Source organism: Carassius gibelio, chromosome B9, assembly GCF_023724105.1.
Source record: "Carassius gibelio isolate Cgi1373 ecotype wild population from Czech Republic chromosome B9, carGib1.2-hapl.c, whole genome shotgun sequence".
Taxonomy (NCBI): domain Eukaryota; kingdom Metazoa; phylum Chordata; class Actinopteri; order Cypriniformes; family Cyprinidae; genus Carassius; species Carassius gibelio.
The window spans coordinates 21,985,732-21,998,282 of record NC_068404.1 but is presented as its reverse complement, the minus strand read 5'-3'; the positions used below and the strand labels follow the sequence as shown (position 1 = coordinate 21,998,282).

The 12,551-nt window shown below is 40.9% G+C and overlaps 1 protein-coding gene across 1 annotated transcript; it reads right to left on the bottom strand.

The window, feature by feature from the left end:
• Positions 1-258: 258 nt before the first annotated feature.
• On the bottom strand, positions 259-12,537 carry LOC127964797 (germinal-center associated nuclear protein-like). The gene is made up of 31 exons (XM_052565140.1): positions 12,389-12,537; positions 10,616-12,082; positions 9,875-10,110; positions 9,699-9,780; positions 8,859-9,006; positions 8,565-8,767; positions 8,285-8,424; positions 7,985-8,182; positions 7,603-7,871; positions 7,205-7,367; positions 6,928-7,088; positions 6,556-6,779; positions 6,192-6,466; positions 6,007-6,107; positions 5,743-5,874; positions 5,409-5,513; positions 4,813-4,965; positions 4,523-4,720; positions 4,351-4,419; positions 4,118-4,252; positions 3,879-4,032; positions 3,444-3,708; positions 3,259-3,356; positions 2,430-2,820; positions 2,085-2,348; positions 1,865-1,994; positions 1,595-1,768; positions 1,355-1,502; positions 1,123-1,265; positions 859-1,006; positions 259-762 (listed from the first exon to the last, which is right to left on the bottom strand). The coding sequence occupies exons 2-31, from the start codon at positions 11,994-11,996 to the stop codon at positions 589-591; spliced, it is 6,462 nt and encodes a 2,153-aa protein (XP_052421100.1). The 5' UTR covers positions 11,997-12,082; positions 12,389-12,537; the 3' UTR covers positions 259-588.
• Positions 12,538-12,551: the final 14 nt, after the last annotated feature.

Here is a 12,551-nt window from a genome sequence, read left to right as displayed (position 1 = left end):
GCACTGCCTTCCGAGCGCGATATGGCATGGAGAGATATGACCAGAGGACAGGCCCTCCAATCAGTTGTTAGAAACATAGCAAAATGGGCGTGACGTGCCAGTTCACACCAACCACGTTCGGAGGGTTATGAATAATTAATCACCTCATGTTAAGTTAACTCGTAATTTAAAGGTGAGCCTGTAGTAATATGAACAAAAACATCTTTAAAATATTTGTTTCTCAGTATACTAGTCGGAAAAAATGCACAAAATCAGTAGTTTGATAAAAACAATCAATCTTTATGGTTGTCCAAAAATATACATTTAAATACAACAGAATTATCGGGATGAACAAAATCTATTCAACTCTATTATTCAGAAAGCGGGAAAGCATGTATGAAAACAAACAAATTCTAAATTACTGTTAAAGTACAAGGAGATACACACGCTAAAAATTAATTAAACCTAATAGTTGAGGAACATGACTTAAGCATTTTATCAAAAAATATCAAATTTAAAACAGCAAAAATAAAACTGCAGAGACCAAGAGGCAGCATGCAAAAGACATTTTCCGTCGAATTGGGAGACTCTATGTGGCATTCAGCAGCTTCAGTTGTCTACCATGTCTAAAAGACACTTCAGCTTGATGTCACACACACGTTCCTCCTCCTTCTGACTTGACAACTCTCTTTTCAAGTCCTGCAAACGCTGGAACAAAGATACCGGTCTGTTTCTTTCAAGAGATGCAACAGTCTTCTCAACAGAATCTTTAGTTTCCACTTCCTTCAAATGAAAAAAGAAATGCAGGTTTAAGGCCTTTATAATGAAAGCTGCTTTTTAACTTCATATTATTTTCACAGTTATTATAGAATACTGTACTTGTATGCGGAAGGTAGCAGCAGGGCGCTTGGAAGAGGAAGTCCTAACTAGCGGAGGTGAAGAGAGGAGGGTGGAGGGGAGGAAAAGAGGAAAAGAGGCAGAGGACAAACGATCCGCTTCAATCCGACGCTGAATCTGCTCTCCGATTCTAAATACACATGTGAAAAAAACATACAAATAGAAAAAATCTCATAATGCATCATTATATTTTCTCAAATGTGTGTAAAACTCAGTTTATTGCATTAAAAAAAGTTGAAACCTAACCTCTGGCCCTCAGCATTCATTTCCTGAACAGTTAAGAGAGTACGCTGAAGTCGCTCCATGATGGGATTCTGTGTGCTGTCTGCATCAAAGACTCTTTTGTAAGGAGATGATATTTTCTCAACCAGGTCGGTTGTTTCTGTTTCCTTTGAAGAGCACAAACATAAAAAACTTAATGCTATTGTAGTAATGCAAGTATATTAATCCAGTTGTGATGCCCCTATTATAACTCTACCTTTATGTTGACAGTGCCAGCAGCAGGGTGCTTTCGGGCGGGGGTCATGGTCACAGGCATAGACGGGACAGTGGAGGTCAGGGTTAAAGGAAACGATGAAGGGTGTAAAGTATCTGCTTCAATCCGACGCTGTACCTGCTCTCCAATCCTACAGACACATGTTAAGAAATGGTTACTACAAACAGACAGATTAAAAAAGGCAACACCGTTAACTCTAATATTAAAATTGTTAATGCTAACCTCTGTCCCTCAGCGTTCATATCGCGAATGGAAGAGAGAATCTTTTCAAAGTGCTGCGACATGGGAATTTGTGCAGCATCACGCACAGAAGGCCATTCCTCTGCATCTACGTGACTCTGAAACAGCTTCTGTTTGGGGAAATGTCTGGCCGTGGTTGGGAGCATGACTTTTGACCTATCAGAAAACGTTGATATTTTGTTTACATTTTTTGATGAAAGGCTGTTATGCTATCTACTGTGAATAATACATGTGTAAAACAGTGATAGTTACATGTCTAATGCCAGCTGTCTTTCCTGATATGTCTGTTTCACAGCCTCTGTCCAGCTATCAGGGGGCCGGAAACACTTCAGGCTGTCTTTGTTAAAGTATACACGAATCTCGCCATCATCCGTGAGGGCATCTGTGATTTTAAGAGTTAAAACATATATTTAACAATTAAACATGTTCAAAGCTCATGATTGGCATTATGTTACCAATCTGTTTTTCTCACCTTTTAACACCAGAGTCTCCAAACCCCAGTCCTTCATTCGATGCTCTACACACAGGCTTATTATGTCGTCCCAAGGAATTTCATGAAAAGACGGTACAGTTGTCTGAAAGTCATCCTCATCTGCATCATTTGCATGAAAGTACTGGTAGTTCACTCTTCTTAGCAGGTTCTCCAGGCGGGACATTAGAATAGGTTGGCTTAAGGGTGAGGTAGGGATCTGGGATACGTACTGAAATATCGAGGCACACAAATGTGGCCAGGACGCTGAGAAATAAGAAAAGGGATTAGTTTTGATTTCTCTCAATTCAGATAAAACTACTCAAATCTACAAGGATTGGAACCTACCAGTAACTGGAGGCAGATCCCACTCAGGAAGTTGCCGGCTTAGGATGGATCTCTTCAGCCACTCCAGGTGTTCTGGAGAGTTCCAAGTCTGATGAGGAATCAGCTCACTGTTCTCGGGGAGAGAGAATTCAGGAGGTGGCCAGCAGAGACCGGACAGATGCTCCGATGAAACCACACGTGCTAGAAAACTCAGTACACTGTTACAGAGCTGCACGATGGGCTCCGGGTGCTGGGACGGAAGACCTGCATGTTTCCTGTCCTGCTTGTCTCGGTGTAGTCTGGAGTAGAACTCACGGCACAGGCCTAACTCAACAACCTGCAGCAGGGTGTGAGAGGACAGGGCTGGGCCAGCGGGAGAACGGGCGGCAAGCCACCTGATCACATGACTCATCTGAAGTGGATCAATTATATAAATAGAATACGTTACATTTTCAATAACCATTCAAAACATCAATCCTCATTTTCCCTGATAAGAAAAAAAAAAAAGCATTTAAATCTATCCATGCTTTCACCAAACATTATGTGCAACAGTGGAAACTACTTTTAATTTTAGATGCTCTTAAAAAAGTAAATGTAAAATATATATATTTATTTGTGTTTAATAAATGGCAACTTGAAATATGGGGCCCCAGTCATTATTTGGCTACAATTTATCACCATAATTATATCGCCCTGTTTTGACTATTGAGCCAATAACTATAGCATTAAAAAAAGTTCACGTTTATAAACCAATACCTATTCAGCTATACACATCACGCATCCCTAACACAAATATTTGTAACTATATTAAAAACTACTTCATATTCTCTATATTTTTTTGCAAACCAACCTGCTCTGAGCCTTGCAGGTCAGTGAGGGTTGCTGGTATGTGGACGAAGATGTATTCAGAGATGAGACCATCTTTGACTAACATATTTAACATTAGTGCTGTGAAAGAGAGACAATAAAATAATCAGATTGCAGTCTTTAACAGTCTTGTCTACTATATTATTATGTCTTTCCTACAAAACTTGCCTTCTTCCAAACCATGATCATTGGTACCGCTCTCTTGGTTGCCAATAACCACCACAACCAGTGGTACAGGAGAGTGCCAGCAGCTGGCCTGCTGCACCTGCCTCAGCTGAAGGAGAGCAGAGAGCAGGGACACATCCTCATCCTCTTCACCCTGTCCAGCACTGTTAAGAGGGGGAAGTAGCATCAGAAGAGCATTGGTGCCATGGAGCTCCTTCTGTTCCTCCAGCAAACACTGGTCTTCTGCACTCAGAGGTCCATGACATGCCTGCACACAAACACAGGGGTTAATCGTGTCAATGCAGAGAGATCTGGATAACTGGATATTAATGAGCTTCGTTTCCATGAGGTCTGTTTTCTCTTCAATACCTCAGTTTAACTGGGTAAATAATGACAGAATTGTAATTTTAAGGGAAAACTATTCCTTCTGAAACTTACTTTTATAGCAATGTGAACTTCATGAGTCTGTCCCCTAATATTTGTCAAGCTGTGACTAATGCAGAGTGTTTTCAGTTGCCCTTTGAGTTCTTTCTCACTCTCTTCAGATTGGTTTTCTCCACCCAATTTAACCTCAAGCCAGTCTGTCAGAATCCTGCATGGAAACAAACATAAAAACAAAACAGGTCAGTTGTGATTTTACTTGTTATAAGACATTTCTCCACAATTTCGTTCCTTACCTGCTGGCATAGCTTAAGTCACTATCACAGCTGCTTGGTAACAGAAGCGTGGCTTTCCAGAAGATTCTGTCAGGTGCATTAGGGGTGCTTTCTGCCACAAGAGTGGGCAGGTCAAGAGGCATCCATACACGCTCACTGCCAAAGAAGGATAATTAACCATTCCGACAATCATGGCCATAAAAATGATCTGCATTCTGCATATCTACACCACACTGCATCCCCACTGTACTTACCTCAGTAAGAGATTGTAGTAGTAGGACACTTTCATCTGATGAACTGCTTCCAGTCGCATTTTCAGCAATCTATTATTCAAATTAATTACCAGGAACAATCATTAACATGCATTCCAAAAAATAAATAAATACATAAAAGCAAAAAAAAAAAAAAAAAGATATCTCCAATCACCTTGTGCAGGAAACTGCCATGTTCCCAGAGTTACCCAGGTTGACCATCCCCTGGGCCAGGAGGTCCAGAGAGGGGCTCGTAGGGGCACTGGGTATGAGAGCCTTAAGTTTGAACCGTGGATCTACACAGCCAGGGGCAGCAGGGAAACCACGCATCTGTCTCTTTAGCTGACGACGCACGGCTACCACGTCACGCCACCTGGAGTATATGCATACAGGTTTCTTTAGAAAACCTATTTGCTCCAGGGCTTCCTTCATACACAAAGGGAAATAATAATATATTCCTCAAACCTCTTGATGAACTTGCAGATGCGCCTCAACTCATTGTCCAGGATATCTTGTGCCATTTCGGCCAACTCCTCAGCCAGCGTCTCCTCTACTATGCTGTTGCATTCCTCTGCTGAGCAGCGGGCGATACAAGCCGCCTTTTCTTCTAAAGCAAGCCTGGAATAGAAGAACAGCACAACCAATTTTGCACATGCTCATTGATGAATATCACAAATACTTGTCAAAAGTCATGTTACATCCAAAAATCAAAATGAAGAAATATTATAATAAATTTATATATAATAAACATTTAGCAGAAACTGAGCTTAACAATTACATTTATCTTAATGCCTAAACATTTGCATTGTGATCATTTAAAATTAAGCATAATCCCACCCCTCCCAAAAAACTCCTTCCTATAATCTAAACTCTAAACATATATTATGTCAGATAAAGCATCTTATTAATGGCTTCATTTCCTTTAGACAAAACATAATTTCCTTTTTTCCCCCATTTAATTTCAGGGAGATATAATCCCTTACAACTTTTAATGAGGAAGCCTAAAGGGACAGACAATAGCAAAGAAAACTTCAGGGAGATTTTTATGTAGGATCGGGTACCTTATTTCAGTGTCTGCGGTCACTCTTATACTCTCTGTTAGCACCTCGTCACTGATTTTAGCACACAGCTCACCGCTGAACTGCTCAAGAAAGGCTTCCTTCCGCCTGACATCAAACACAGCAAATAGAAAAAGACTTGAAAACGCTCTGGTTACTAAACATAACCAGAAATGCCTAAAATGCCATTGGTTTGTGCAGCTGCACACGTTAAAAATCAGAATCCAGTATTCAGAGGAAATAAGAGTTACCCTAGATTCATACAAATGCGAGAGACCATTTCGGAAGGGAGCTTAACATACAAAAAAACAAGCATTGTATTAAAAAATTCACACACCTGGCTTCTTCCTGCCTGCGTTTCTCCTCTGCGATTCTCTCGTTCTCAGCGATGATCTCTGACGCGGATAGTTCCCTCAGCAGCTGATTTAAGACTTCACTCACAACCGTTTCTAACTCACTGTCACTCGCACTGCAGAACACACGAGCACACACGTTAAGACACAAACACTATGTTAAAAATTTGTTGTGGCTTTATGCAAGTGATATCTTCTTGCTAACAAAAAAATTAAAACCTGTGGGTCAGAAAAGAAAAAGTTCCTACCTGAGGGCTGCAGACACATATTCAGCAGCTGCACGGGTTATATCAGAGACTTCGGCTTCCACTACCTCATTAAGCACCGCGTCCACCTCTGCCATTATATCCTGCCAGAGATCATAGTGTCATTAGTGAGCTTATGTATGATCCATACTGTAGGACTTTGCAGTTAAAACTGGAAAGTGTCTCACCTGATCTGTGTACGCTGGTTCTGGTTTGGGAGGAGGAGATGGAGGTCGGACTGGTTGTGGAGCAAATATGGGTTGGAAAACCAGCCGTGGTACCACGGGAAGAGAGGATTCTGTTTGGTTCCTCTCTCCGGTTTCCTCCGTGTCGTCAGATTTTACAGGCTCTGTCATGCCAGGGTGGTCCACGAACAGCCGTGGTTGAGCCAGAAGCCTCGTTGTCACCTGAGGCCTGGAGTCAGGCTCCATAAAGGGCTTCAACTCCTGCCTCTGTGGAGGAGCTGCCAAAGACGAGGATTAAAATATCGACAGTAAGAATAAATATATTCCAATTTTCACTAACGAACTAAGAATCTAATTGCATCCGCACCCTTCAGGATAGCTGGTGGAGGCCCGGAAGAAAGGCTGTCTCCTGTGTACTTGTTGTTGAAGTCAAAGCTGCAAACAGGATTGTGCTGGGGTGGGTTGGGTAGAGGTCCACCGTTCACCACCTCGCCAATCAGAACAGTTCTTTTCCTCTCAATGACCATAGACTTCTTCTGCGGTAAGGAGAAATCAGGCTCCTGATAGGCTGTGCGACTAAGTTCTACCATGCTGGATGAGAGACAAAATAAGGCATTCATTTTCAAAAACTCTGCATCTCCAAAATACCTTTGGACACTATTGCACTGAGAAAAAAATCTTCATTAAAAATATTTTTTTGGTTAAAATCAAGACATCAAAGAAAATAAGTAGGCCATACCCATCACTGATAGTAAGGCCAAACTGCTGAATAAAGTCTGTGGCTTCAGCGGCATTGCGGAACATGAGCATTCTGACGAAGTCCTCAACTGGAAAAATGGTGGATCTTTGGGATCCCACAGTAAAGGCCACATTGAGGATTTTCAGTGCCTTGCTTCTCACCTAATCAAACAGAGACAAAAACATTTTGTAACTAAAGAAACTCAAAAGTTTAATGAGGTGCAAAGTACTTAAAAAATACTGCCTATAGAACTACCCTCTGGGTAAGATGTACTTACCTGATTGAAGTATCTGTGAAGTATGCAGCTGCTCAAATAGGAAGCTGCACTCACAAGTTTAAAGAACCGGACAAAGTTATTGCTGTTGAGTGCTGCACAGGCCTGCACAGCAAAATCCACCTCTCGAGACTCCCGTACCTCTTTACGGAACTGCTGCACCTCGCTGCATTGACACAAAACAAATCCATTTGTATCCTTCATTACATCAATGCAACTAAGTTTATTACAAATGTGCATTTCTCATTTACATTTTATTATATGAACTGAATCCATAAACTGGTTGTGTTGTCAGCGACAGAGGCCTAATCTACTGTTTGAACTATAGGAATGCCTTGAATATTACAATGTTTTTTTCATCTATACTGCAAGAAGAAAAGACGATAAAAGCAAGGTTTTACCGAAGAATATCTCCGTCATTGAGCTTAAGCAACACATTGTATTGACGGAACTCTGCTTCATTGGGGCAGTACACCTCTTTAGTGGCTAGGTCTTGATACATCTCCTTTAGACTCTGCAGGCATTTTGTCATATTCTCATTGTTGATTTTTGCATCAAAAGACATCATGGGCTCCTGGCAGAGGTGATGGGCACAGTGAATGTGGAAACGGGTACATTTCTCAATGAGCGATACCGTTTCTGGATCACACAGATGCTGCTGGGTAATGTCCTGCAAGAAAGGTTAAGACACATGTAAATAGATATAACATTGATACAACATCAGTCAGTTAGACACCTTAGAAATAAGGCCTTAGATCAAGCATTTAAAGTTGCTATGCCCACCTTCCGAATTCCTCTAGTTCTGTTCCAGACGAAGTCATACCAGTCACGGTAACTGCCCTCACCCTGGTCCATAATCTGGGTTACAAGGTAGTCCATAGTCAGGCTTAGCACAGGAAGTGGTCTAAGCTCATGAGGGAGTGGTTCTTCCTGATCGGCCGAAGACCTGCTATACTCTTTGATAGCTGCAAAATGATCCACCTAAGCAGAAGGGGAGAATTTTATCACAAATAACTTTGCCTAAGAACTCGAATGAAAACATGGATTTTCGATCATTACTGGACTGTACTGTGATCATCAAACCTTCTCTGTATCTGGAATCACTTCAAAGACGCTCAGCTGGTTGCGGGTTTCTCTCATATACCGCTCTTTCTCCGGGCACATATCAGGGCATGTTCCCACAAACACTTTGGACAAATCCAGGTCTGTTCTTTTGGGTCGAGCTTCAAAGACAAAAAGATAATTTATCAACATTAATGCTCAAATATAAATATTAAATAAAACAAACAGTATATATAACTTCAAATACAATAATAAATGCAGTTTTAGTACTAGACGGTATCAAAGGTAATTAAGGCTTTACCTTGTCGTAAAATCTTGTCTCTCTGCTCTAGAAGGCGGTATCTCTCCTCTGCGGTTTCAGCCACCTGACCAATCAAAGGCTGCAGTACCAAGGGCAGGTTAGTAATAGGTCGTTCTACGCTTCGTTCCTCTCCGACTGACTCCAATAGTGCCTCACTCTCAAACTGGAGTGTTTTAGCAACAGACGATTTTTGGATTGGAGAGCTGTAACATAAAAACAACATGCAGAAATAAATAATTAGGCCAAATAAGAATAACGCAAAGGAACTGCTTGATATTACATGTCTTAAATGACCTTTTAGTAAAGGAGCTAGTGGTGCTGATGGGCACTGCTCTGGGAAGAGGCTTGCGACAAGGGGAGGACTGCAAAGATGCAACCCCAGACTCTGAGTCGCCTGTCACATCTTTGACTTCTAAAGGATTAGCAGCTTTTTCACTTGGACCTGTAAATGACAATCATTTCATGAGCATAACAGTATGAGAGATAACATGTAGTGCTTCTGCTAAATTAAGGCTAAAACAAGGTATAAAATCACATGTAAACAGCACCTCTCATGTTGAACATGTCTCCAGCATTTTTTTTTTTTTTTAGATGTTCATCAGTTTAAAGCAAAAAAAAGCTCTCATTTTCTAATTTCCTGTGGCCCCTGTGTTGTTAAATTAGATTTGTATTGTAACTTTAACCGCCAAAAAAATTCAGATGTGAAAGTGTACTTGACCTCAAACAAGTTTTGTAAGGCCAGATTTGTTACAGTGGATGTTACAGTTCGAAGCAATGCCAAATATTATATGATTGGAATATCCTTTCTAAATGTTTATTCTTGATAAACAATGTGCATTCACTGATAATTTCTTTGAATTACATTTTCATCCACAATCTATTTAAATCATATTTTTATCCACTATATATTTAAACGGTTCAATTATCAAAATCTTTTTAATCTTGCTTTTGTTAAACTGATGAAATAAACATAATTTTCAGCAGTAATTTTACTGGTGACATTAACACTGCACTTAAGAATAGCATTTTGCAGTTAACAATACCACAAAGCCAAACCAACATTTTACATTAAATTAATGAAGATTTTTACTCAATTCAATTGAAGAGCAAACAAACAACTTAATAGTTACTCACTTTGCTTTTTCCTTTGCCAAAATATCTGAATTTCAGTCCTCTGGAATTGCTTTCCTTTCTTTTTGGCTTTGGCTGCAGATGCCTGGAAGACGAGAGAGTTCAACACATTCAATTAAATGTAACTCATTTTGTGGCAGTGAGCATTTTGTCTTATATATTTAACTAGAAATGCTCACATGATCTTGGAAATGCACGATGGCCAGATTCTTCTGAGGCCTGCAATACACCTTAAGCACTTTCCCAAAGTGCCCAAAATGCTGTATGATGAGGTTTTTCTTGTTGAGGTTGGGTGGAATGCCTTTGCACTGTATAACAGTGGCATCAGTAGGAGAGAGACCAGCCAAACTGTCTGTGCTGTCCTTTCGAGAGGCACGTCTACTTGGAGTGTGTGTCTGTGCTTCAGGCTTGAGTGCTATAAAGACAAGGGATCACAATCTTAGCAATGTTAGCAAGAAAAAAATATTTCTAAACATGTAATGTAATGTAGGTATATTAAAAACCCAAATAACTTTTATATTTATTTACTTAATTTTTTTAATTTATCAACTTCAGTCAATATTGAATATTTAATGATGCATGATTTAACAACTTTTTTATTTTAAGATTCTCTTTGTTGTCATCAGACATACATAACATTGTTTTTAAGAACACTAATAGACAAATAACACTGTTAAATGTAATCGTCAACAAATATCAAAATCATTTTTATCATATTTTATATTAAAATGCTTTGATGTCTAAATTTACTTGTAGCTTTTGATTTTTTAGGATTTTGGTTTTTGTAAATGTACTTTCAACTCACTTCAATTTATTTTCACAATAGCATAGAAATGTAATACATATCAATAACCTGAAAATAAACATTTCAATATTGGTGTGCTCCTGAAGAAAATCACAAGAAAAGACATGTAACTTACAAACTTCCTCTGCTTTTTTCAGCACTGTGGGAGCCTGAGATCTTGGAGGTGTATGAGCTAAATCACTGCCTGGACCGGGTGGATCTGGTCTATCTGGAAGATGATCTTCTCTCATCACTGGACTGACTTTGGATTTCATTAGGTCAGACAATGCATTACGAAAAAGCCCTCCAGCGGGGCCACGGCTTCTCAGCAGCGGGCGTTTGGCGGGTTGTCTTGGTCCATCTGCCCCCCCAGCCTCATCGCTTTTAGCTGCATTTGGATCAACTGGCTCCTCTTTTCGTTTTATGCCAAAACCCACAAAAGCTGTTTCTCCTCCACTGCTCTGTCCATCACCTGCTCTGTCCTCCGTTCTCTGTGGTGCTTCAGTCTTTGGGACCCCAAATCCAAATGATCCAATGCCAGTACCAAATGCAGGTATTTTGTTATCTGATTGAGACTGCAGGCTCTGTTCTGTGAAGCTGAAGGTGGATGGAGTCGTGGGCTGAGAAGCAGGCGTACTGCTGCTGGAAGGGTTGGCTGGCTGCGAGAAGGTGAACTGAATGCTGCTGCCACCACTGGGTGTCTCCTTTTGTGAAAAATTAGCATTGGAAAATGAGACAGATGGAGCTACTGCTGGCTGTGAGAAGCTGAAGCCCAGAATGCTCGGTTTTACGCACGAGAACAGCGAACCACCAGAGGAATTCTCCATAGTACTAGCTATGGGCTTGGATGATCCAACAGGTTCAGTGGCTGAAGACAGATTTGAGCTGGGAGGTTCGGGGCTGACACTGAAAATAGGTTTGAAAACTGCATCGTTGGGTGGCTTGAAACTAAACTGGTTCCCACCAGCTATATTATCAGTCCTACCCCCTGTTGAGGAGCTGGATGTGGCCGTGGGTACAGAGATGGCAGAAAGCTGACCAAAACTGGGCTGGTTGGTAACAGTGTTACTGAAACTGGTCAGAGACTGCGAGGCACTGGAGGAAAGACCAAACGCAGAAGGCTGACCGAAAGCAGAGGTCTGATCAAAAGCAGACATTTGATTCTGTCCGGTAGCTTGAGAATATGAAGGCGGTGGTTGTCCAAATCCAAGTGTGCCTTGACCCAAACTAGACTGCCCAAAGGCCGGGGCTGATCCCAGAAACGTGAATGAAGATGTCTGCCCCAAACCTTGTGATAACCCACCGGTCTGACCAAACGTAGGTGTTTGGCCGAAGACAGAAGGCTGGGGTGTTGGTTGGCCAAAAGTTGGCTGACTAAAAGCAGAGGGTTGTCCGAAACCAACACCCTGTGCTGGGTTCTGCTGGGCAAAGGATTGAAATGGGTTTCCAGGCTGATTAGTGTTGTTTGGTGCCTGAAAGGCAGTTTGTGGTTTACCAAAAATGTTTGAAGGATTCATGATCGCAGAAACAGCAACTGTTAAGATTTACTATTGTGATAAAGAGCAAACCCTCAGCTGGTCATGACCAACGTCCTCTGAATCCTCTAAAACGAAGATAAAAAAGGGTTACTTATGACTTTCCAGTTTATCTCAAACCAAATGTATAAGTTATATAACAAATCATCTCTTCATAATATGTGTAAATCCAAAGTAAACGTTTTTAAGACCTCAAATAGGAATTAATAAAAACAAACGCTGCTTCATGTAACGTTACTGAACGCGGAGTACGTTTTAACTCCTGAGACCAACCACCTGACCACTAATAATATTTGTATGCATTTCATACATTTAAAATATACACACAACAATCAAAAATACTCAAATCGAAAAGAAACAACAACTGTAAATACTTTGGTGCGGTTCTCGTCGCAGTCAGACAGGATGTTGATTTGTCTTCTTCGTGAACCATTGCCTTGATTCAACAAGAGTCTCGCGCGATTGCTGCCTCTAGAGGCAGACAAGAGCATGACACCATTAGATGACTAGTACTGGAGGTGAATGGGATTAAAGAAA

Bases quoted from the DNA above. Each gene is read 5' to 3' on its own strand.
- LOC127964797 (XM_052565140.1), bottom strand. From the start codon at position 11,996: ATGAATCCTTCAAACATTTTTGGTAAACCACAAACTGCCTTTCAGGCA. The intron at 8,183-8,284 runs GTTTGATGATCA...CCTTCTGCTTAG, and splicing joins TGATTCCAGATACAGAGAAG to GTGGATCATTTTGCAGCTAT. The intron at 7,089-7,204 runs GTAAGTACATCT...CTGTTTGATTAG, and splicing joins TTCACAGATACTTCAATCAG to GTGAGAAGCAAGGCACTGAA.